A 27,389-nucleotide genomic window follows, 5' to 3' on the forward strand; every position below is an offset into this window, starting at 1 on the left:
TCATGGGTCGTCTAGTATATTCCTAAAACTCTCATCATGGATGTATGTATGTATGTATGTTCCCGAAATACAGCCAAAACAGTACATGATAGCGCAAAAAAAATTATGGCCACCTTACTCAACATTCACCTGCGGTGTACAGTATCAAGTTTCGTTAAAATCGGGCAACAAAAAAAATTATTAAAAAATTAAGTACTCTTCGGGAGAATTTGATCAATGCAAACAACCTCAGCAGTATAGTTCGCTGGAGCTATCTTTTTTTTCTTGAAATTATTTATTTAAAAATCTCAAACATTTATTATAGACAAAAAACGATATATTTTTAAGCATAAAATAAACATCGCCACTTTGATCCAATATTTCCGTGTTCATTAATAAATAAAATTGTGTTTAGAAGATTACGCACAATAATTTCTTCCACATTCTTTTCTCTTTTTTTTTCACATTGACGCGCAATATCAAGTTTCGTTCAAATCAGGCAATGAAAAAAATAATTAAAAAAAATCAATTCTCAATTCAGTCAAGTACTCTTGAGGATTATTTGATCAAGGCAAACACCCTCCGCGGTATCGTTCGCTGGAGCTTTTTTTTTTTTTTCTTGAAATGATTTTTTTTTTCAACCGCCGTCACAACGGGAACCCAACGGGTTCACAGATCGTCTAGTTTAATATAAAGGCGTTAAGTTGTTGTTATAAGGCATCTGAGGATGGGAATTATTGCATAGGGGACAAGGGGAATGTATGCATGCTTGTAAATTGATTCAGGTTGCTTGTGTTGCACTCCCCCCCCCCCCTTTTCCTGATTTTCCCACCATTTCATGTTTGAAGTTCTCAACCGCCATGTGTCCCACCAATTTCCTCCTTGTGTAAATAAAGTGCATGGAAGTTTTTATACCATGTATTGACTTATCCTGCTTGGGGTTTGGTCTAAAATAGCACTTCTGCGAATAATTAGCACAAGTAACCAAATGGCCCATTAGATAAAACAGTGTGATGTGTAGCATTGGTTCACTGGGCCAACTGGTAGCCATTATGCGGTCATAGGTATGATTCCCCATCTGCTTCATTCCTCTCACAGGTACAGTAAACTGACCCTAAGCAGGAAGGTCTGGCCAGAGGTGAGTGCTGCAGACGAAGACTGTGGTGTTTTTATAGACTCATTGGGTTTCAGAGTTATCTGACCCACGACTGTCACTATGTTATGGATGACGTTCTTTCTATCCAATTTGTTCACCTTCACCATTGTGCATATAAACATGGTAGACCAACTTCTGTGGCAACTTGGCTGGGTATTCCCAAGCATTAACTTCACAATTGAAATTGAAAAAGAAAGCAAATTGGCCTTTTTGGATGTAAAGGTTCACCGTAAGTTTGATGGCTACCTAAAGACTTCGGTTTCCAGGAAACCAACTCACACCATCCGATTCCTGAATTTTAACTCCTGCAACCCAATCTCACACAAATGCAGTGTAGCATGGGCCTTGGCAGCTTGGGCATGGACGGTGTCATCTTCCAAAGCTGATGCAATTAAATAAATCAGATTAGTTAGAGGAGTCCTACTCAAAAATGGGTACAGTAAGGGGATACTCCCCACCTTGACGTAACCAACATGGACAGAATTGAAGGAGCCAGATATGCTTTGGGCACTGTGTACTGTCATACAACCTGGACCTTTCTGAAAGGATTGGAAGGATATTAGGCAATGCATGGATTGGTGTAGCCAATAATCCTCTATGCACCTTCCATAATGTCATTTCATAACTAAAGGACACAACATTAAGTGGTGATAAATGTGGAGTAGTTCACCATTCGTCATGCAGAGACTGTGACCAATTTTACATTGGCGAAACTGGAAGAAATTTAAAACAAAGGGTAGATGAACATGATAGAGCAATTCGGCTTGGAACGGTGACCCAGTCAGCCATAGCATGTCATTGCCTCCAATATGGCCACTAATTTGATTTTGATGGGACCCGTGTCTGAGACACGATGTGCAACAAATGATCCAGGTTGATTCCCGGAAGCATGGCATGTGAATAGCTGAGAGGGTGGTCTAACTGGGAGATGGTGGACATACCTACACAATACACACCTATAATGCAAATGGGGAAAACTGGATGGTGCAAACAGCTGTATAAGGTGAGCAACAAACAACACTCAATCCCAAACACTACATCCATGTATGTACAACATCCAACGGAAACCTCAGCAATCACACAACTCACATATCATCACGTCCAACCCATACATGAAACCAGCCATATTCGTGGCCTGGAAACATGAAAACAACAATAAAGAGCAATGAGAGATTGCAGACCCTTGCCAGGACTTGTTTTGTGTGGTGTTTATACAGTTTTGTGTGGTGTATTTTGTGTGGTGTTTGTGTATTGGTATGTTGAGTAATTCATGATAGACATAACTGTAACTGCCATTTTATAACTGCTGGCAGTGATGACCGGGTACCAAGATATCCCGCTTTGATCAGGCACCAGACCCGGAACCAGGATGCTCATTATTATTCAATTGAATTCAGAATGGGATTAAAATAAATTCAATTCAAATCAATGAAAGATCAAATAGTTACAGCACTGCATTGGAGTCATCAGAAAGAACCTGAACAAGCAAAAAGCAAAGATGAAGTCATCAGGAGGAACCTGGATAGGATTCGGTTTTCACTGCAACTCCTCTACCTTCAAACCCATTCAGGACAGCTAAGAGAAACCTTATTCAAAAATAAAAAAAATTAAAAAAGACCCCATATCAAAAAATTTAATAATTCTGGCTGCCTGACTATACATTCAATCAGGTTGATGTTTTAAACATATTATATTCTCCATCTTTACCTGATCATAATTTTGAAGTTTCACATCCCATGATGAAGCAGTTCAAGAGAAATATATATTTTTAAGATTTCTGTTCAATGCAATATGGCTGCTCGACCATGTGACCTATCAATAATTCGTGAACACACTGGTAACTGCAATGCTTGAGGAACATGTGTGAAGTTTCCCCTCATTCTGTACAACCCTTCTGGAGAAGATTGTTAAAGGTTTATGGTAAATCCAATATGGCTGCTAAACCATGTGACCTATGACATCATAGGTGTGAATTTTCTTCCACATGAATAGGTGGTCATACCTGTAAAGTTTCACCTTGATCTGTTCAGCCATTTCAGAGAAGATGATTTTTGAAGGTTAAAAAAAAAACAAAAAAAAACAATATGGCTGCCAAACCATGTGACCGATGAGGTCAACAAGTCTTTTTTTTTCTGTGGACCAATTTAACCTGAGATGACCCTCAAAAATTTTCATACTGATTGGATGTAGCGTTCTACGTATGTAACTATGACATCATAATGAAGGCACCTATGACATCATAAAAAACACACTTAGTCCCCATAAGGAGTACTTGCCATGTGCAAAATTTCATTTTTTTTCCTTGGTGTGGTTTCAGAGATACAGAGGTCCAAGGGTTTTCCTTTTTCCAACATGGCTGCCACACCACGTGACCTATGATGTCACAATTACTAATGAAACACTCGACATGAGTAGTTGCTCCTACGATGAAAATTCCGTGTCAATCCAACAAGCAGTTGCAGAGAAAAACCGTACTCTCGGTTGATGCGGACAAACAAACAAACAAACAAACAAGCAAACAAACAAACAAACATGAAGGCAAGCAAAAATATACCATCAGAGATGGGGAATCCCCTGCCATTGAATGAAAAAGGTCATACATATTCCAGATAATGAGGGAAGTGAATTGGAAACAAGACACCATTTGGTCATCATCTCAAAAAAGTTCCCCAGGGGTGAGGAATGTAGTAACCAAAAATAATTGAAATCAGATAAGCGGTTTTCCATTTATTACAAAAAACATTTTTTCAAGATGGCCGTCACAGTCGGCCATCTTGGATCCGGCCACACCCAAAATCAATAGGGTTCTTCCTTTTCAGGTGGTACATGTGTGACTCAAATTTCAAATCGATATAGCGAAAAAACATTTTTTCAAGATGGCCGCCCCAGTCGGCTATCTTGGATCCGGCCAAGCCCAAAATCAATAGGGTTCTTCCTTTTCAGGTGGTACATGTGTGACCCAAATTTCAAATCGATATGGCAAACAGTTTATGAGTTATCACACTCACAGCTATAAATGTTGACGTCCGGACGGACGGACGGACGGACAGCCGGACGGACAGCCAGACGGACAGCTGGACAACCTGGGTGACAACAATATCCCCCTTCCGCCACGCGGCGGGGGATAAAAACAAACAAACAGGTGGTAGCCTGATAGGTATGACGAAAATCATGCAAATGACGTCACTGCCAACTTGACCTTTGACATATATAGTCAAAAAACATCGACAGCCTCACTTTTGTCCTTCGGATTCCTCTGATAAAGTTTGATGAAGACAGTTGAAAGCCTTCGCGAGTTATTTCAATCGCAGACAAACATACAATCAAATGAGACAGACCAACATATGATGAAAATTGATAATTTTCATCATAACAACAAACAGACAGACAAACAGAGCCAAATGCAATACCCTCTCCTCTGGCAAGGATAACAAGCGCACACACATTCTCACACACACACACACACACACACACACACACACACACACACACACACACACACACACACACACACACACACACACACACACATACAACACCAGATCATGTGTAAGTAAAAACACAAAAAGAGCAGAGCAGCCCATCGATGATGTGATTTGACCTTTATTTTACTTGAGGTTTGCAAAATTTAATAAAAAAAGCACTCCTTAATTTGACCTTGAGCACCAGCACGTGACTGGAAATGAGTGGTCATATCGGAAATAAAAACGGGACATGTGCCAAGGCTCGGGATGAGTGACAGTGTCCATTGGCTTGAGGAAGCCTGCTGTGAAGCGGGTGAAATGTCACCTGAGACCGGGTCTCCTCTTGCTTATTGCTCAAATTAGCAGAGCAGATGTCGTTTACTTTTGTTTGGAAGTGCCTTCATATTCTTGCACAAAAAAAAAACCATATATGTGTGTATATATATATATATATATATATATATATATATATATATATATATATATATATATATATATATATATATATATATATATATATATATATATATATATATCATAGTTGATGGAAAATTGTAACCAATATATGAGGGTGTGTTGAAAATAAACCCATCTCTTGTTTTTCTCAAAAACAGTCTGGCAATTAGTTCTTCTGGCCACTGGGCATGAAGTTTTATGATTCTGACACTCAGTGCTACATCTGTCAAGATGTTGGAGGGCAGCACAACGTTGTCAGTGCTGTGAAGCATGAATCACAGGAGATGATAGTGGGGATGAATGACTGGTGGTGAGATGACTGGAGATGAGAGTTGGGTGCACGTTATGATCCTCAGAGTAATAGACTGTCAATGAAGGACCACTACAAAGGATCACCAACCCCGACTCGGCTCCATCACATTTTTATCTTTTTCTCGAAGTTGTGGAAGCACCTTCGTGGAGAACATTTATCTCCTGACGATAATGTCAAGGCTTAGGTGCTGGTTGTGTCAGCAAGGTACATCGTTCTATTGTGATGGCATTGCAAACTACTTTAATGTTGGCAGAAATGTGTGGACTGCAGTGGTGATTTTGTTGAGAAATAGATGTGCATCATGGTATAATAAATAATAAATTAATATTATCTGTTATTGTTTCATTCGAATATATTTACCTGTTATGGAGGAAAAGAATAGGAGCCATTAATTTTCAACACGCCCTCGTAAAATACTTTATGGTATATGTTTGGCCACTTTCATGATATTTCAGGAAATAACTAGGGTATTACTGCGTAGATTGATGACACGTTAGCCATTGCCCATCTCACCCTGAGAAAGTTGGAATTTGGAAACTCTTTAGGAGTTTTATCAACCTGTTTTCACCAAAATTCACAGATTTCTCAGTGAATTGACACCAAAATAACACTAGGAAGCATCTAAAAATACAAAGCCCATCCGCTTTATATTCACACTTGTGCTTCCATAAGCGGTATCTTTGACCTTTTGACCTTTTGACCATTTGATAAAATTCTTAATTTATCTTCTCAATATTCTCATAATAAAGCTTTGTTGAAAATTTGATGACAAAAGCTAAAATGGTAAAAAAAAAAAAAGTTACGGCTTACAAAAGCTCCAAAGACCAAGAATGCTAAGTTATATATTGTTCATACAATTTCATTGAAACATTAATTTTATGTTTCCATAACCGGTGTAAGGGTACCATTTTTGTTAATGTCCATGCAAGTATAATGGATAATGAAAGCTTTCTGTTAGCATGCAAACTGCTGTAGGAAGATAAAGGGGTATAACATGCCATAAACTGAAGACAATTTCATATTTCTTCAACTTCTATAAGATGATTGGAAATGCACATTTGAGACAATAATGTCAATTCATCCAATTTTCACACTTTTAACGGCATGCTTTCTGTTGGATGTGCGAATAAGGATCTCAAAAAGTATTTTATGCCGTTGTGCATTGCAATGATCCAAGCTTACCATCATCAGGGATTTGAAGAATGGTAGAAACCATGTGACAGTTCAAAGTGAGAAGTATAATAAACCACATGCAACTGAAGGTGTATGAAGGCATTGTGGGATTGTGCTGTCGTGGATGTTTCTTCAATCTTTAGTTGTCCCTTGCTGATTATGGGTCAGCACTTTCATTCGCCATCAGACAATCTGCAACGCAATGGGAGAGGTTTCATTCCTCGAGTCAAAGTCCAAGTTTAGGCTAAATGCTTTTGCTTGGAATTAAAAATTGTGGTTAAATGGAGAATAAAGCAACAGAATTGCAGTCTTCCTGGTCTCTTCCTGATACACATTTTACTCATTCGACAATCATTTGCTCTTGAACATCAGGAATCTCATAAGCAATCCTCAAATAATGAGGGAAGTGTGGGGGAGAGGGGAGGAGGCTACAATGAAGGAAGAAAACTTTACATTTCAGATGGGAGCTCAAGTTCCTGTTTTAAACACATCCAGCCGTTTCTCTTGCAACTGAAACCACTCTTGGTACATTAAATTTTCAGCATAGGTGAGTTAACAAGCTTCCCCCTCCTACCTCTGAAATTTCAGTTTTGGAGACGAGTGCCTATTTGATGCACCAATGATAGAGCGTTAAATAAAGCAAATTATCCTCAAACTGAGAGAAAAGTTATTTTCACTGGGTACAGCATGCATGTCTTACACTTCATATATAGAATACTAGCGTGGATCAGCTCACTATGCTCACTTCACCACACATCACTGCAGTGGGGGAAAAAAACGCCGCTTATTAAAATCACCTTACCACCATGTAATTCAAAACATACCACCACGTAACCGAAACATTATTACAAAAACACCTCACTGCCGTGTAACTGCCATGTTATTGAGAACACCTCACCTCCACACAATTCAAAACAACTCCCGCTGTGCAATTCAAAGCACCTCACCACACGTCGCTATAGGGACAGGCTTGATTTAACTGAGGATAAGTACAATAGTTGCAGTGTCGTCATGATTTCGACAAAGCAGAATTCAAACATTTTTTTTTCAAATGTAATTATATTTTCATTTACGGATGCTTCCCAACTGTTCTGTGATTTTTTTTCTGGTGTATCAGCTTCAATGTCATTCGGCACACAAAAAACATGCTTCCCCATTGTCTCAGGTCACTCACCTGCATATATTTTTCTTTTTCTTTTTCATTCATTTATATTTTCATTCATGGATATTGTCCAACGATTCTCTGATGTTTTTTACTGGTGTGCTGGCTCCGATGGCCATTGGCACATAAAAATTTCAGCTTTCTACATCACCGGGAAGGCACCGATCTTTAATATCACAGTCAGGTAGTCAGTGGTTAGAAAGAGCTTATATATATATATATATATATATATATATATATATATATATATATATATATATATATATATATATATATATATATATATATATATATATATATATATATATATATATATATATATATATATATATATATATATATATAACACTTTCCACATCAAGAAAGATATAATAAAGAAATAAAGAATAAAGAAAGACAACGTACAGACGTGGGACAGGAGGTCGCTGTAACAAGTCAGGAAAAGAATGATGAAACAGTAGAAAGGAAAGGGCAGAAACATAATAACCTCCCTCATCCTCAAAAAAAATGTATACAAATATATATATATATATATATATATTTATATATATATATATATATATATATATATATATATATATATATATATATATATATATATATATATATATAATTAAATCTCAAGAGAGACAACCATGAACTCATGAATATATATATATATATATATATATATATATATATATATATATATATATATATATATATATATATATATATATATATATATATATATATATATTAAAATAAATAGCTCTTTCAGCCACTGATTAACTGACTGATATTAAAGATCCGTGCCTTTTGAGTGATGTAGAAAAGTGAAACTTTGCTTGCCGATGGACATCGAAGCCAGTACACCGGGAAAAATCACAGAACCTTTGGACAACATAGACAAATGAAAATATAAAAACAGGAAATGGAAAAAAAAATGAAAAAATGCAGGTGTGACCCGAAACGATGAGGAGGGAAGCATGGTGATTTTGTGTGTCGACAGAAATCAAAGCCAATACAGCAGGAAAAATTACAGAATTGTCGGAAAGCATGCGAAATGAAAATATAAATAAATGAAAAAAAAAAACAGAAAATAAATATATAAATAAATCAAATGCAGTTGAGCGACCCGAGACAATGGGGAAGCATGATTTGTATGCTTACACAATGTGTAAGCACACCCCTGTCAGTGTGTGTGTATGTATGTATGTATGTATGTATGTGTATATATATATATATATATATATATATATATATATATATATATGTGTATATATATATATATATATATATATATATATATATATATATATATATATATATATAGATATATACACACATATATTGCAGATTATGCCACCAGAAATCCTTCGGTGTGGAAAAGTAAATACTCTAATGTGAATTAAATCGTGTATTGACCTGATTTCCTCCAGCTCAAAGAATATTGTTGGATCTCAGCAAAATAATCAGCATTCTTTTGTGAATCACAGATACGATGGCTCTGCTTGCAAGGTGGAATTTTATGTCGTTTTGTGCGATGACAAATTTTGCTGTTCACTTTCGTTAATACTGCATCTGTCTTAAATAGTTTGAACTTGCTTTATGAACTCCAATAAGTTGTTGAAAATGACCTAGAAAACTATATTTTAATTCGTTGAAAGAATGTTGTTGCCAAATGGTTGAAAAAGAAATTGATGTCTGCTGATGATATGGGTATTACTGCCCAGTGGAAAAATACTCCCATGTTATACTGACATGTGTGCACTCCCTTTAGTGGGACATTGGTTCGGTTACAATCTCTTGTTCTTTCTGCTTGATGGGTTTTGTTCCTGGTTTTGCAGTGCCTGCTAAAGGGTACTGTTGGAGTCGTTATTCCCATTGGCTTGCCAATAGAAATCTAGACACATGAACCTGGGTGTAGCACCCTGAAAGGTTTCCTGTCATCTGTTGTATAAACTCGGGTCCCCTTCTCTGCCAGTTCCTGACTGAAGCTACACCAAGCATGGGATTCTCAGATGCCCTTCCAAGGCTACTAGTTTGCACTGTTGGAGCCATCTGGAACAATATTTGTTTGGCTGTAAAGTTTCCTGAAGCCCCTTACCCCTTCTGGATTTTACTGTGCCCCACTCATCTATAGTACCCCCATACTGATTATTTTCCCATGTTATTTCTTTTATTTTCCACCTTGGGGGGGTTCTTGGTTTTTGAGCTCAACGCTTCCTGTGTAGTTTTAATAAAACAACAAAATTACCCTCCAAAGCCTTGTTATTTTTGAGGGGAGTAGGGAAGGGGTGAGCAAAGGGTAGTGCAGCAAATAGATTTCCAAATATTCTTGTGTACAAAGTCTCGGCTCATGCAGTTGCAGGATGGAAATGTGACTGAGGAAAGAAAGACAACGTACAGATAGGACAGGAGATAGATGTAACAAGCAATAAAAAGAATGATGAAACAGTAGAAAGGACAGGGGAGAAACATAATAACCTCGCTCACCCTCGTTCTGCTCACGTGTTCTCCCTCTCACCCTCATTATTCCCCACATCCCTTCTCTCTTCAAGTCTCTCTTTATTTTGTCTCTCATCGCTGTCCCCTCCCCACCCCTCCTTCCTTCCACTGTTCCTTTTGTTCTGTTGCATCCTGATCTGTTTTACTTTCTCACTCCTCCATGAGCCTAAATTTTGTGGACAAAAAATAAAAACCTGAGAGTAAGAGAACTTTGAATAGGGGAGTATTAATAGGGTTAGCGGGTATAGATGGAGGTGCATTGCCACCTTGAAGTCCAAAAGGGAAATGTGGGATTGTACTGCCTCAGGAATACAGTACCACAAGTGAGAGAAAAGATAAACAAAAGATTTGAGGTGAGCAGTAAACCTGGATTTAAACAAGAAGAGGGGTGCTGGAAGAACATGTGCACTCTTGTGGAACTGCAGAGAGCTTAAAGAGCAGAGGGAGCAGGAGCAGACTGTCAGTCAAAAGGAATGGTCACAACCTGTCTGGGAATGAGAAGCAGCAGACCTAGTTCTTCAGCTTCTTTGTGGGAGATGCCAATGATGTTGAGAGGTTTAGATTCCACAGCCTGCAGAAGAGAGATGTCATAGTCAAGGCCATGTGAGCTGTGGCCAGAGGCCTTGTAAGTAATGGGGAGTTAAAATTACCAAGGAAGGATATGACATGATGGATGATGCCTTATCTCTGGATAGCCTTGGAGGCCAGCCTGGATACATTGTTTTTCTCAGAGATGTCAGGACTGATGGTGAGGCCAGAGAGATCAAGATACTGAACCTCAAGTCATTGAGTGTGGAAATGCATTGTTTAGGAGATATTCCTTGATTAAATAACATTTGTCTTTGCAGCATGTGACCCTTTTTCTGTGGACAAAGGTGCTGCCATCCTGTCTTGTTGGATGGGTTATGGTGTGGAATCATCTGCAAAGGGTGGAACAGGGTTATCCATGGTACAATATCAATCAATCAATTGGAACCAAACTCTGTGCAGAGTGTTGGTGCTGCCTAAGCAGTCTTCTTGGCTATTGGACACAATCCTGGATGGGTCGCCACTCCGACACAGTATATCAGCATGCTGGCACTCATTTTGGCGACCTAGGAAGGAAGATAGGCTGAGTCAACCCCACCTGGTATTAATTCAACAGTCAAGCAGGATTTGAACTCAGAACCCTAGGATCCCAAGCCCACCACCCTAACGATTAAGCCAACACCAGGCATGGAGACATTTCAATACAATGGAGATCATTCAAGTATATGAAGCTGCTATGGGGAACGACGATGCTGCCATGCAGAACTCCATCCTACACTGGGAGAGATGACAGAATTCCATTGAGGGCCTCACACTGAAAGTGTGAGTGGTGGTCATCAGCAAATCAGAAACAAAGCTGGCTTTAGATGTCACAAGCAGAAAGGTTGGTAAGGATAGCAGGGTGTCAGGCTATTGAATGTCCCACATATCTTACGAGAGACAACCCTGAACTCATGTTTAAGATTGAGGGTCTGCATACCTCATAATTGAGGGCCTCATAAGATTGAGGGTGTGTGTCCTCCATTGATGGCCTTGAGAAAGAAGCTGCAGCATAGAGTTTATTGACCAGAATGGAATCCCGAATGATGATCAGAAACTTAGCTGTCTGAAAAAAGAAAAGGATTTATGTCAGCAACAGTGATCGATCCAACAAACTTGCAGGATGATTTGTAAAAAGCAAACTGCTTGATTGTGACTTCCAGACCACATAATTCAGTGTACTGTCGGTAGAACTGAAAAGGGTGAATTATGCAAGAGAATATTTCAGTACATTCTAGTTAGCTCAAGTGAAGAGCCAGACTCTTCAATGCTGGAAGTCCCTCACAAGTCAGAAAGATTTGGACTTTACCAGAAACATGGACTGAGGAGTCAAATGGAGCAGAATTGGAAAATAAGAGGTTGAATGGAAGAGTAGCCTTGACCAGATACAGGAGGAAGGAGATGCCAGTTAAAGAGATCTTGGTTGGAAAGTTTACAAAATGTCAGACCCATGGATTCACTGAAGACCTTCGCTGCAAAGCCACAGTCAGTTGGTGTAGAGCCAAACTCAGCCAGCTTGTGTGATGGCAGTTGAAATTGCTGCATATGAGAGAAAGAGAGTTGGGTTAGATGGTTTCGAGTTGATACTTGTTTGCGTAAATGGAGGTGTATGTGTAGTCGGTATCATGAGGTGGTTGTGGAGAGAAACATATATAGCCAGAGGTATTTTAAGGGATTAGGATGAGGTCGAAACATTAATTGTGGGGCAAGGGTTAGGCCTGTGAAAGTGGAAGATAGAATTGCCATGAAGACACACATAGGAGTTGATGTCATCCTGTAAAAGGAAATATTCTGTTAAACGCACAATGTCCAGAGCAGCATCAGGTATGGCAACATACGTGCGGTAGGTGGCAGGACACTGGTTGGGGTTAAAGGTGAGGTGAAGGTGGCAGCAGGTGCTGACATGAAGAGGCAAAGGGGTCAATGGCAGTGAGCCTGCCTTTGCTGCAAATCAGGTTTGCTCTGGATGACTGGATCCCAAGTTCAACAAAAGGAATACAGATACAATGCAGGGAAAGGTGCTGAAAGCCACAAATGTGGAAGGTTAAAGCACAAGGCAGTAACTGTATGACCACAAAGGGACATGGAGCAATAATTTGGAGCTTTCAGTTCCAAAACTCAATGCCCACCATTTCACTCCCTGCATGAAGACTGACACCTACAGTTAATAACTCACAACTATCCAATAGTGTTTCTCAAGTGTGAAAGATTCCTTGCTATTTAAGAACAATTGAAGGCCTTGACTGTAGAGCAGCCTCTCAGCTGCAGTAACAGGGGCACTTTTTTAACAGATAAAAGAAATTCACCAAAGCATCAGCAGAAACTCAGTCACCCTGAAAGTTTCTCTAACCAACTGACCAATATATGTGTTCATGCTTGTGGAGCATTTAACCAAATCTTATAGAGCAAAAAATGATGTTGGGGGGGGGGGGGGACGGCTAGCCTGCATTCACCTGGGCTAGTTTGAGTCCCAACCGAGCTATAAACTGTCATCCCAGTGTTTCACAGGCAGGGTGATTCATCAATGTGTGTGCCGTCCCTCGGATGCACGTTAACCAGGCGTCCCGTCTGCCAGTACTCGTTGGTGGACATATGCTAAAGATCACACGGAGTCCTTCATGAAGAGTAGGCAAGGCATTGCCGACAACCTGGCCAAATTCCAAATTCCTGCCCAAACTAGTCGAACGTCATGCCCGGCGAGCCGGTTTGTGAAGACTCGGGCCATGCTTCCCCCCATCCAACCCCACAATAGAGGTGGGATTATGGTGGTCGTTAAAGAAGGAGAATAAGAATGTTGGAAAAGAAAAATAATTCGTGTTTGCTGCTCATTTTAAGAGATTCAGTTGTTGCGACTGGTTACCAAAAGTGCTATATTCAGTTTCTCAAAATTCAGTTAATTGAATAATCTAGTACTTAAGAACGAAAAAAAAACGTTTTTGTTCATTTCTAATTAAGAACTACATTATTTTGTGCATTTTTAAGCAATTTGAGAAAACAAATTACATAATTATGATTACCAATGATACTGACAGCATATGTCGTGTTGCTGATGTGGGATCGAATGGCATGCATGAGGTGCTTCATTAGGCAATGACTTTGAAAGTTTTCCGAGGATTTCACTCAGCAACCTCATTGTCATTCAAAACAGCTGTAGGGGACATAAGAGGGAAGGCCCAGTGTCTGTACTATCCAAGTTTCCTGCAGTGAAGAGCTGGAGAATGAGTGGGTCAGCACAGAAGGAATGTTATAGCTTACTGGAGGCAATGGAGCAAGACCTGAGCAGAGTGGAACCCATTAGCTGGGATTGAGACACGCTGACTCCCAAGAAAGTACCATCAAACGACATAACTCGTGGGGTAGCTTTTTTGGTCAACGGAATCGAAGTGATGTCGTTAATGTCCACACTTGGGATGCTAAGAAAACCGCATGCCCAACAATGGTGGGACCAACAGAGTGTGAGAGGTATCAGCCACGTTTCTGAAACTCTAATGAATATTTATTCCGTCGTTCAAGTGATTAGGACAAAAAAAAGGAGATGATTCAACAGCACATTTCCAATGTTTTGAAGGTCACATAGAACAACGAACATCATGAGTTTGCATAATACGATGTCACTGCATTACCAGCAAGCCTTGTGTTCAATCAATGTGCAGAAATAGAATGAGCCTTTTCACAACAACATGCATTGTATTTGCAGAGCATTATACAGTACTGTTATATGATACATATTATACAGTTATAATCAGGATTAGAATCCAACCCAGATGAGTCGTGTCATGGATAAGTGTGTTCCTTCGTTTTCTTCCTTAAGTGAACCACTTTCCTTGCAACAACACTCAACAACATGTTATCATTTCAAACCAACATTTGCAATCCACTAAAAAGAGGTTGCAGTGCAAGCAATGCCAAATTTATCGACGCAACAAGCACTGGTGGGGGGGGGGGTGGAGGGAAGAGGTGCAAATTAATTTTGCATCATGGCTAGTCATAACCCCTCACTCCGACAGGGGACAGCAAACAGCATGCACTGTGGACAGCGCACAGGTTTGAATCGCAAGTCATCAGAGCACCCTCGTGGGCAGTGGGGAAGGGGAAACTATTTTGTGTCCATGACCTGACCCTGGGGACGCCCAGCACATTTGCAAAAAAATTTGGAGATCAGCCAAGCTGATTTCTAGTCTACAAGCTTACAGACAGACAGACAAACAGACACACTGGATTTTGATACGATTCCACAAACTGCATTATTCTTAAGCAGGGAAACATTATTTATTGTGTTCAGAGCATAAATTCATCCAAACTTGCACACCCACCGGACCGTACTTCCAAAATATTTCACTGGCCAACAGATTGGACATGAATGTCCATGTTTAATTAGCACTTCCACCAACCAACAGTGTGTGTGTGTGTGTGTGTGTGTGTGTGTGTGTGTGTGTGTGTGTGTGTGTGTGTGTGTGTGTGTGTGTGTGTGTGTGTGTGTGTGTGTGTGTGTGTGTGTGTGTGTGTGTGTTCTTGGTAGTTATCTTCACACAAACAAAACTTTTACGATATTTCAACCTGTTAAGGGAAGGTACTTGAGAAGAAAATAGATAACGTACGTTGCATTTTATATTGGGTTCCATGTACTCTGCTTGAATTCATACTTGCACCATATCCACACCCAGACCTCCCACCTTACACAGGTAATTGGTTCACGAGTCAGTAAGTGACCACTATATTATATTCGTTATGCGTGTGTCTCTGTCTGTCTGTCTGTCTGTCTGTCCCGAGCATAGCTCCGTGGGTTTTGATCCGATCCTGATAAAATTTGGGTGGAAGGTTTATATCATGATCTAGTTGTGTTTTCCTGAGAATGGGCATGCTGCAACCAATATGGGTGGAGCAAAGACCAAAAAACATGTGTTTTTAGGGGGTAGCCGATTACAAGTTACATCTTCTCCGAGGGGGTTTGGCGAATCTGGCAGGGTTTCGGTATTTGGTTAGCCCAATGGCACCTGCATAGCCCCACGGAGCTCGATTTTTCATTTTTGTCCCAAGGTCAAGGTCACAAGGTCAGGAACTTAGAAAATGTCAAAAATCAATAAATTGGGCATCGAGCTCGTCGGGTTTTCAACTGTTTCGAATGAAAGTTGGTATGCAAGTAGTGCTCTTCGAGTACTACAACTTTCATCATTTACGTTTTTCCCGATTCCCGCCAGTTTGCCCGTGGCGTCCCCTCGAAGGTCAAAAAATAAAAAAGGCGAACCGTGTACATTGCTCGTGAACCATCGCCGTCTCCAGTCTTGTACTAATTTACAGTAACCCTGAGGGAATTCCATCAGGGTACTGCCACACAACAATGGGGTCTTTACCGACCGATGGGGTGGTCCACATAATGTCACATTTATAATATTGCAAATGAAAAAGTTGTGTATAAAGTGTTAATATATTCTCAAATTACAAGCTCTTTGCTTTGGAATTTGGAGGGCTGGAGTAGGGTAAACCGACAAAGGCGGGGTTGGCGAGCAGCAAATTTGATTGGTCGAGATGATGTGAAATGCCGTAATACTTTATCCAAGTACTGCGAAGCAAAAGGTTTTTGAAAGTGCCAATAAGGCCATTTTGAGTTCTTCAGTGTTCAAGTGTATAATTAAATTGAAATAAAAGAAAGATTTTAAAGGTTCCAGAAAAAAAGATTTCAGAGGTTTACCACCATTGATGCAGTCTTATGCACAACCATATTTACACATTGCATTAGTTCTTTGTGCTTGTTGCTTAAGGCCCAGTCACACCTTGACGTTTTAGCCAGCAATGGTAACGTATCAAAATGTATGTAAAACGCTGGCTTACGCTGAACTTTTGATGTTTTTTTTAAAGATTCGGACGTATTCATAACGAGTTGGTCGTATGCATAACATATTAGTAACGGACACAGAACGTTTCGTTGTCTTATAGATAACTTATACCAACGAATGCTTAGCCTGTTGTCGGCGTTCACAACCTATGCCCAACGATAGACTAACTTATGCATAGCGCGCTGCACGTATCGCCGACGATGACGTGACGTAGCCTATTAAAAGGCTGCCGCACAACGATTCAAATCATAACCGCCGGAGAAAGGGAAGCGTCAACATCGCAGTCACACCTTGGCGATCTTGCCAGCATATGCCGACCTCTGAAAAATGCGTCTAAAACGCTGGCACACGTCGAATACGGCATGGGTAAGTTTCGTATACGTGAATAGAACGCTAAAGTATGCTATCATACGTCGTAGTAAGTGGAAAACGTCTTCTACTTTTAAACGTGTTAAACATTTTACGACGTACTTGCCGTATGCCTCACACGTTCCACTTGCGATGGGAATAAGTTGAACTCACGTCACATGATCGTTGACACACATACACACGTTACTTGTAAGGTGCTCATAAGTTGAAACACGTCAAGATAATGGTTAGCGTCAGTGTTCCAGACTCCCGGTTTTTATTTTCTTCGGTATGACGGTGTTCAGTGTACAGTGCGGTTATGATTTAAATCGTTGGGCGGAAGCCTATTAATTATATTATATTATAACCGCACTAGAAATTGAAGTGTCAACATCACCATAATACCGAAGGAAAAAAATATAAAAATAAAAAACCAGGGAGTCTGGAACACTGACGCTAACCATTACCTTGATGTGTTTCGACTTATGAGTACTTTACAAGTAACGTGTGTGGATGTGTGTCAACGATGGCGTAACGTGCCTACAACACATTACTCATAAGTTAGAAATAAGTTTCGGGTACGCTAAACATTACCTCGACGTGTTTCGACTTATGATTAACTTACAAGTAGCGTGTGTCGACGTGTGTCAATGATCGCGTAACATGCCTACAACTTATGGCCAGCGTTATGCAGAACGTGTGAGTCATACACTGGCACAAGTCGTAAAATTTCAAGCATGCTAAAGGCCCAGTCACACCTTGACGTTTTAGCCAGCAATGGCAACGTATTAAAATGTATGTAAAACGCTGGCTTACGTTGAACTATTGATGTTTTTTTTTAAGATTCAGACGTATTCATAACGACTTGGTCTTATGCATAACGTATTAGTAATGGACACAGAACGTTTCGTTGTGTTATAGATAACTTATACCAACGAATGCTGAACCTGTTGTCGGCCTTCACAACCTATGCCCAACGATAGTCTAACGTATGCAGAGCGCGCTGCACGCATCGCCGACGATGACATGGCGTAGGTTACGAAAAGGCTGCCGCACAACGATTCAAATCATAACCGCCGCAGAAATGGAAGTGTCAACATCGCAGTCACACCTTGGCGATCTTGCCAGCGTATGCCGACCTCTAAAGAATGCGTCTAAAATGCTGGTGCACGTCGAATACGGTATGGGTAAGTTTGGTATGTGTGAATAGAACGCTAAAATACGCTATCATACGTCGTAGTAAGTGGAGTACGTCTTGTAATTTTAAACATGTTGAAAATTTTACGACGTACTTGCCATATGACACACGCTCCGCATGCGATGGGAATAAGTTGTACGCACGATATGCGATCGTTGACACACATCGACACACGTTACTTGTAAGGTGCTCATAAGTCGAAACACGTCAAGGTAATGGTTAACGTCAGTGTTCCAGACTCCCGGTTTTTTTTTTCTTCGGTATGACGGTGTTCAGTGTACAGTGCGGTTATGATTTAAATCGTTGAGCGGCAGCCTATTAATTATATTATATTATAACCGCACTAGAAATTGAAGTGTCAAAATCACCATCATACCGAAGGAAGGAAGAAAAAAGAAATAAAAAATAAAAAACCAGGGAGTCTGGAACACTGACACTAACCATTACCTTGATGTGTTTCGACTTATGAGCACCTTACAAGTAACGTGTGTCGATGTGTGTCACCGATCGCGTAACGTGAGTACAACACGTAACTCATAGGTTAGAAATAAGTTTCGGGTACGCTAAACATTACCTCGACGTGTTTCGACTTATGAGCACCTTACAAGTAACGTGTGTCGATGTGTGTCAACGATCGCATATCGTGCGTACAACTTATTCCCATCGCATGCGGAGCGTGTGTCATATGGCAAGCTGTTTCCAAAACAAGTAACGTGTGTCGACGATCGCGTGACATGCCTACAACTTCTGGCCAGCGTTATGCGGAAGGTGTGAGTCATACGCTGGCATACGTCTTAAAATTTCAAGCATGGAAAATTTGAGGACAACCGAAAAGTACAACGTTCAAAGCCAGCATACTACGACGTATGGCAGTGTTTTTCAGCGTGCTCTCAATGTTATCAAAACTTACCCATAACGTATTTGACGTGTACCAGCGTTTGACAAATTTTCCAAAAATCGGCATAAGCTGGCGAAAACTTCAAGGTGTGACTGGACCTTTTAATTTGAGGACAACCGCAAAGTACAACGATGAAAGCCAGCGTACTACGACATATGGCAGTGTTTTTCAGCGTGCTCTCAATGTTTCCAAAACTTACCCATAACGTATTCGACGTGTGCCAGCGTTTTAGACAAATTTTTCAAAAATCCGCATAAGCTGGCTAAAACGTCAATGTCTGACTGGGCCTTTACAACCATTATGACATCACTAAAAACAGAGTTTCCTATTTGGAATGATTCTCAATTTTGTTTGACTGCCAGACAGGCAGACAGGGTAAAAAAAATTCTCTCTCTCTCTCTCTCTCTCTCTCTCTCTCTCTCTCTCTCTCTCTCTCTCTCTCTCTCTCTCTCTCTCTCTCTCTCTCTCTCTCTCTCTCTCTCTCTCTCTCTCTCTCTCTCTACGCATGTGTGATCGGGATGAATTCAGAGCCACAGTACTGCTAATAACCTACAATGGTGGGTGTCCTCTCAGCAACTAGTTAATGCATTGTATAGTTTCCCTCGAAAACGAATGGGAGCAAATAAGGTAGATAAATTTAAATTTGAATTGGAGAAGGATTGTATATAGAAGCATTGCGAACAGAGGGGTACATGGATATTGCCAGGAATGGGAGGTAGCTGAGGTATGAATCAGCGATTGTACACCTGTTTTATGAAAGTGATGTCTCTGTATGGATCTCATCAAAAGGTCACTGTGTTGTTTGTGTTTGCTCCTTCCTCAACTTCCAACTATGTTGCCCCTCCCTAAAAAAATTGTTTTTATTTCAAGTAATAAGGCTCTGCTGCTGTTAATGGTAAACTTCAGTAACATAATGGTTAGAGCATCCGCTCTCAGGCTGTAAAGTCAGTGGTTCGATTCTGAACCCCTGACCACATCCATCCAAAGACTTTACAAATGGTACATGGATGGACCTTACTTGCTTGACACTGAGCATTTAAATGATAGTGCATGTACCAACTAACTCCATGTGTTGGCATCCAGAGGGAGGCAGAAATTTCTCCTTAATACCCCCCTGAGTGCTTAAAGAAAAGTGATGTCATAAATATGGCATCACCACCATCCAGAGTGCCCCAGGAGGTTATGTTACATCCCCCAAGTTCACTGGCTGTTTGTTTGAAGTAAAGTCCAGTGTTGTCTCATGCATTTGGATGCATGTACGTGGGTGATTTGTGTTGCAGCTCCTCCATGAGCTTAGACCCTGTAAAACAAGCTCAAATGAGCTAAGATCCTCGTCCTCTTAATGATGACGTCATAAAAACGAATATGACGTCATTGTGATGTATCAGGTTTGCGAGAAATTATCTGTGCTAATGCCCGGCTTGATTCCTGCAAACAAAATTCAAACAGCTTGCCTAATTTCGGAGATAATGGTATAGGCGATTGCCATTAGCGGCGATATTATAACATCAACTTTTTTTATAGGAAGAATTTCCAAAATTGGAGATGGTTACTGCCTGCGCGTGGGCTTGCTGCATATGCACGGCAAGTTTCACGAAGATCCGATGAAAACTCTGGGTTGTGAAACAAAAAAGTCAAAAAAATAGGAATGACGTCATAAAAATTGATATGACGTCATAGTGATGTATCATATGTGCGGTAATTCATCTCTGCCAATGCCCTGTTCGATTCCCACAAACATAATTCAAACAGCTTGCCTAGTTTTGGAGATAATTTTTTAGGCGATTTCCATTAGCGGAGATATTTTGAGATCATAACATTTTTTTCTAGGAGGAATTTTCAAAATCGGAGATGGTTACTGTCTGCGCAGGGTATTTCTACATATATATGCCAAGTTTCAGAAAGTTTCGATGAAAACTGTAGGCTGTGAAACAAAAAAGTCCACAAGAAGAAGATGAAGAACAACAGCGTGAGTAAGACTTAGAGATGCTCCACGAGGATCTAAAAAGCAATGGTTTTCCGAGTTTACCCAGGATCACTCACTGATAACTCACCGATTCTTCCTTGAAACACGCAATAGGTTCATTAAAGTCCACAACCTAATGCTACGAGGCAGGTCTCCAGATCAATGTCCATCCAAAGAACAGAACAATAATTATTGATTCAATGTCCTTCCATCAAAACGTTAATCTGACAGTTTTTAATCAGGCTGAGAATCCAACCCAGACAAGTCATGTCATGGATAAGTGTGTTTCACAAATTATTTACGAGCGAGTGTTGGCGGTGTATTTGTCATGTTCGATGTACGCCTGAGATTCGATACAGGTCGCGTAGAGAATTATATGAATAACTCTGCACAGTCGAGATATCCCAAAACTCTCAATGTTTGTTGAGGAGTAGAATGAGCTTCACGGATACCTCTTCAGGTTTGAGCATTTTGCTCATAACAGTGGGTAGAACAAGGTGGGTTGAGCAACATTACTCAGTGCTTTGTTAACTGGCAAAGTGCTCGGTATGTATTCCAAGCTGTCATATGTGGCTGCTGTTGATTTTGATCAGTTGAAAGAAATGCTTTTGAAGCAATATGGCTGAACTAAGAATGGGTATAGGACCAGGTTCAAGGTGGAGTTCGGGGAGAATCCTGAGCAATTTATAGGCAATTTGACAAATTTGATTGAACCGTTAAAGACTGATGTGAAGGTTTTGTTGTAATAATTTCTGTGAATTTTTTTTTTAATTATGTGTCAGCATGCTTTGTTTAGCACAAAATAAAAAATGCGGATGATTTGACAAGAACATAAAATCAGGCAGCTGTCACCGGTTTCACAGAAATGTGTTTAAAGAAAAGCACAAATGAGCACTTTTCAATATTTCTCTGTTGTTGTTGGCTATTTGTCCATTTGCACATCGACAATGTCAGCGGTGACATTTTGTAGATGAACACACTTGTGATTGTTACCTCCACCACCGAAGGTGAAGGGGGATACCTCAAAAAGTTGCGGACGGATCCGGATGAAATTTTGTGGCCAGGTTCGGTGTGTGACACGGACGAACTGATTAGATGTTAATGAAGATCTGGATCCGGATCCGACTACCAGAATTTTTGAAGCGATTCTTCGCCATTGAGAGATGGGGCCAAAAACGATATATAGCACGATATCTCAAAAAGTTGCAGACGGATTCGAATGAAACTTGGTGGACACTTTGTGTGTGTGACCAGACAGAATTTATTCAATTTTGGTGAAGATCTGCTTCCGAATCTGGATACTCGAAGTTTTAAAGTGATTCTTCACCATTGAGAGATCGGGCCAAAAACGATGTGTGCAAGATATCTCAAAAAGTTGTAGACGGATTCGGACGAAACTTGGTGGACAGATTGGGATTGTCACAAGAACGAAATGATTCGATTTTAGTGAAGATCCGAATGTGGATCCGGATACGAGAATTATTTAATTCTTAAAGTGGTTCTTCACCATTGAGAGATTGGGCCAAAAATTATATAGTACTGTATAGCATGATATTTCAAAAATGAATTGGACCCGATATGTTCTCGTGGATCAGGCATTACGTGGCGGAGGTATGAGCTCTACCAAGTGCCCTTCTCGTGTTTTCTTGTTATGAATGGCTGCGAAGAAATCGAAAACATTAAATTTGGTTGAATACAGATATTTATGCTCTGTAGCCCTGTTTTACTAAAAAATAAATAAACAAACATTCAGAAAAATGCAATATTGAAGAACAGTCTAATAGACACCTATCAACAAAGCCAATTCTGATTGGACGTTCTCTTCTGATGCGTCATCATCACCTGCTAATGGTCAAGGTGGGAGCAGCCTGTTCAGTGTTCAGCTCTCCAATTACTAGAAGCGACATTTATCGATTCCACGGACCCATGTTATGTCAACAAAAAGAGTTTGTCCACTCGCTTTGCTTATTTGTGCAAATAAGAAGAGGAACAGCAACTCGTCTCATGATCATGGCAGGTGATGAGGAAGATTCTACAACAGCCTCAGCGGCTCCGCATCAGACTCCGCATCCTCCAATTGGAGAGCTGAACACTGAACAGACTCCTCCCACCTCGACCATGAGCAGGTGATGATGTCACATCAGAAGAGACGTCCAATCAAAATGCAATATCTTATGACAATGAAAAAAAAAAACACAGACAAACTGTGATTTCAAAAAAAAATAAAAAATAAAAACTGAAAAATACAATCTGTGCTAAAATAGGACATTTCTCTTTGAAAATACAAAAATATGCACATTGACATATATATATATATATATATATATATATATATATATATATATATATATGTATATATATATGTATATATATATATATATATGGATCATGACTTCTACATTCATTACACTGATCAGACAGTCCATGTGACATGAATGAATGGTCCCTGAATGATCATCTAAAAAAATATTTTATTTCTTTGGTAGGTGTTACCTGGACAACTTTCATGGAAAACCCAAAAGTTTTATCATCAAACTCGCATTTTGGAATTTGTGGTTTCAGAGGTGGGAGTGGGTGGTGGATTCCCATCTACCTTTTCATAGGATTAGTTACGGCTCACAAGTTATGAATGATTCCTTGGCTAAGAACCAATCCTGGGCAGATCACGATGCCATTGCATGGTGCAGAAAATTCTGCTGAGCTGTCGTGGGAATAAAATTAATGTTAGTGAGGGTAGTGCAGTAAGTCTTTACCCTCTCAAACCAACTTTAAACTTTCCACTACTTTCAATTTCCTAAACTGACCCTGGATTGTGAGGAACCCGATTTAATCATTCAGCTCCCAATATTGGTGCACGGACCACTCGCTCAGGGTGACAGAGCAGGATTTGTGAAGACAGGTAGTGATGTCATTTGTGCCTGCGGCTGAAGCAGGGTCAAGTATGGAACTGAACTTTCTCCGCTTTCTCAACTCAGGAGGACACAAAATCCAGGAGACAGGTGTGTACATTGGTTTAAGATGGGACATAATTGGATTGGTTGGTCGATGAGATTTGGAGTTAAAGGCAGATTTTTGACATTCAGTCTTATCTCAGGTCGAGGCTATGGTACTGCCATTTGAGGTTCACGACAGGATAGAGAGGGAGCTTATACCAGAGACCAACTTGACATAGCTCCACCATGACTAGGAATAAGGAGACTGGTTGTAGAGTTTAGCCTTGAGACTTGTAAGATTATGTTTTCTGGCTTTCTTCAGGATGGATACACATTTGATGTGTGCCTTATGAATTGAACAGGAGCAGTCTGTGTAGCAGCTGGAGAAAGAGTGGGACATGCTGTGAAAAGATAGAAAGAACAACGGGGGGGGGGTGTAGGACATGTGGCAGAGGTTCAGGATGGACACCCAGGGAGTGGTGCACACATTGGGAGGTGTAGAATGCATGATGGGTGCAGAATCAAAAGAGTTATTGGTTGTGTGCCAGCATTTTCTGTGGACTGGAATTTACATGATCCCTAATTCTGATAAAAACAGACTGTGAAGGGGATGAAATGGAGAGGAACTGAAATCACGGAGGAAAGTTATATGCTATAAGTTCATTGAAATGGTCCATGGACCGAGCGCTTGCATGAGCGACAGATTTGGAAAAGATACTGTGAAAACGTAAAAGGACCACTCAAGATGAGGAAGAAAAAAAATGTAAGGAGTTTGTGTTGGACAAATTGAGAAAAGGAAACATTGGCATTAGCAATTATAGCAATGTTTAGCACAAAAATCACTTTGTTCAAGCATATTCAATGAAGAAAACCATTTTGGTTCCATTGAGCATAAATGTATGATGATATAATGGATATACTCGATCCCATTGTTGATGAGGTCATATCTAAATTTCCCGACTTTACTGGTTTGCACACTTCCGTACACATAGATAGCAAGCAGATGACAATGGAATTCTCTCTTCCACAATCACCCAAAAGATGATCTTCCCCAGGGTACTGGTCCGGTTGTATAAAATTCCCTCATCCTAAAGCAAAGATTCCCGTTAAGGTGCACTGTGATCCTTGGCGAAGGATTTCCTTAATGTTGAGGAAATCCTTAGGAACCTTTATTATGCTCGGCAACCAATCAGATTGTAGATAGAAAGAGATGTCCGAAAGCTCAATGATGGCAAAGCAATCTACAAACTGGCCTCAGGAAGAGCCAGAAGCACTGATGGAGGCTTTTCTCAAGCACAAGAGACAATACATTGTATAGCTGTATGATGTGTTGTTATTGAAGTACTTTTATGTTTAATTACAACAATATAAATATAAACAAGTCTGAAGACGACGATGGTTCACGAGCGGTATTTGACGATGTAGATTTTCAGAAGTCAAGGATGAGACAATGTGATAATTTTTGACCAAGTTATAAAAATGATCAACATGATCTGGTACGAGTGACAGGTTATTAGCTGAAAAATGTCGAAAACCCGGTTTCGTTCAACAACTTTAAAAATTTGACCTTTGCATAACCTTTAAAGGTCACAAAACAATGTTGTGGACATTAAAATAAGGAAACAGGATACGTGCTATAGCTTAATGGAGTTAGTTCGTCGAAGAAGGTCGAAAACCCGGTTCGATTCCCACAACTTTGAAAATTTGACCTTTGTGAACTTTAAAGGTCAAAGATCAAGGATTATGACCTTTGGTGCAAAACTTCCTCTGGAACATTCCAGGAACAATATAACATCATATAGGCTATATGGCATTTCACACTCCTCGGATTATCCATACTTTGATGACATCAGCGTAAAAACAAACTTGAAGGGGGCACCACGGGCAAGGTGTTCGAGATAGAGCAAAATGGTTTCAAGACTTTAGGTGGGGAATGACCTCAAGATTATGCATAAAAAATATTGTCATCCGAGCTCTCAAAGTTTGGGCGGTCATATGATTTTTATGTCAAAATTCACAATTTTCTAAGTTCGTGACCTTGTGACCTTGACCTTGACCTTGGGATGAAAATGAAAAATCGAGCTCGGTGGGGCTATGCAGGTGCCATTGGGCTAACGAAATACCGAAACTCCTGCCAGATTCGACAAATCCCCTCGGAGAAGATGCAAATTGAAATTGGCTACCCCCTAAAAACAAAATTCGCAATTTTCTAAGTTCGTGACCTTGTGACCTTGACCTTGGGACGAAAATGAAAAAAATCGAGCTCCGTGGGGCGATGCAGGTGCCATTGGGCTAATCAAATACCGAAACCCCAGCCAGATTCGACAAACCCCTCGGAGAAGATAATTTTTATGTCAAAATTCGCAATTTTATAAGTTCGTGACCTTGTGGCCTTGACCTTGGGACGAAAACGAAAAATCGAACTCCGTGTGGCTATGCAGGTGCCATTGGGCTAACCAAATACCGAAACCCCTGCCAGATTCGACAAACCCCTCGGAGAAGATAATCTTTTATGTCAAAATTCGCAATTTTCTAAGTTCGTGACCTCGTGACCTTAACCTTGGGACGAAAATGAAAAAAAATTGAGCCCCGTGGGGCTATGCAGGTGCCATTGGGCTAACCAAATACCGAAACCCCTGTTAGATTTGACAAACCCCCTAGGAGAAGATGCAAATTGAAATCGGCTACCCCCTAAAAAAGCATGTTTTTTGGGCGTGGCTCCGCCCATAATAGGGGCACCACGCCCATTCTCAGGAAAACACAACTAGATCATGATATAAACCTCCCATCAAAATTTTATCAGGATTGGATCAAAACCCACGGAGCTATGCTCGGGACAGACAGACAGACAGACACACAACAATAACGAACATAGTGGTCACTTTTTTTTCGTGAAAATATATTTTCGTGAACCAATAGTGTATAATTGTTAAGAATCCCTTGATTTGGGTAAGACCTGGGTGGAAAGGGTAAACCAGGACTCCCCCGAGTCGAGCGAGGCCCCCACACATCTCTCTACAATGGGGGATTAATGAGTTATGGACCTAGTATCATGCCACATTCAGTCTATTTATTATGTATGCAGTTGACCGTTTTGTGACGGTCATCGACATTATCAATTGAATTGGTATCCACATAACATGAACTAATAAATGTTCACATCATAAAAATACCATGACACTAGCACCACAGACTAACTCATTCAGGTGCACCTGCAGTACCTGCACCAGAGCACACCTTTACATCGGCCCAGAATTCATGTGATAAATTCCGTGGAATTGTCAGTTCGATGGAGTATGTAAATAAATTATTTGAAACATATTGTTGTGGAAATGACTCCTGAAGGATCAAAGATCTTTTGTAGAATGCTAGTTTTTCCTTAGTATGTGTTTTAGATCAGGGTAATATCATCATAGATGTCAAGCTGGTTTAGGCGTTCTCTGAAAACATGT

The 27,389-nt window shown here is 40.2% G+C and overlaps 1 protein-coding gene across 10 annotated transcripts in view; it reads right to left on the bottom strand.

Annotated features, from left to right (window-relative positions):
• LOC147032529 (neuronal cell adhesion molecule-like) overlaps positions 1 to 27,389 on the bottom strand; it is a 486,552-nt gene that overhangs the window by 206,878 nt on the left and 252,285 nt on the right. For all 10 annotated transcript variants that reach the window (XM_085870245.1, XM_085870240.1, XM_085870241.1 and 7 more), the window contains one exon: positions 6,551 to 6,733. In XM_085870245.1, the coding sequence (XP_085726371.1) occupies positions 6,551 to 6,644 (94 nt within the window). In that variant the 5' untranslated portion in view covers positions 6,645 to 6,733. The remainder of the gene's footprint in view (positions 1 to 6,550; positions 6,734 to 27,389) is intronic.

The sequence above is a fragment of the Eptatretus burgeri genome, chromosome 2 (assembly GCF_056783735.1).
Source record: "Eptatretus burgeri isolate ZD-2024b chromosome 2, Ebu_testis_v1, whole genome shotgun sequence".
Classification (NCBI taxonomy): domain Eukaryota; kingdom Metazoa; phylum Chordata; class Myxini; order Myxiniformes; family Myxinidae; genus Eptatretus; species Eptatretus burgeri.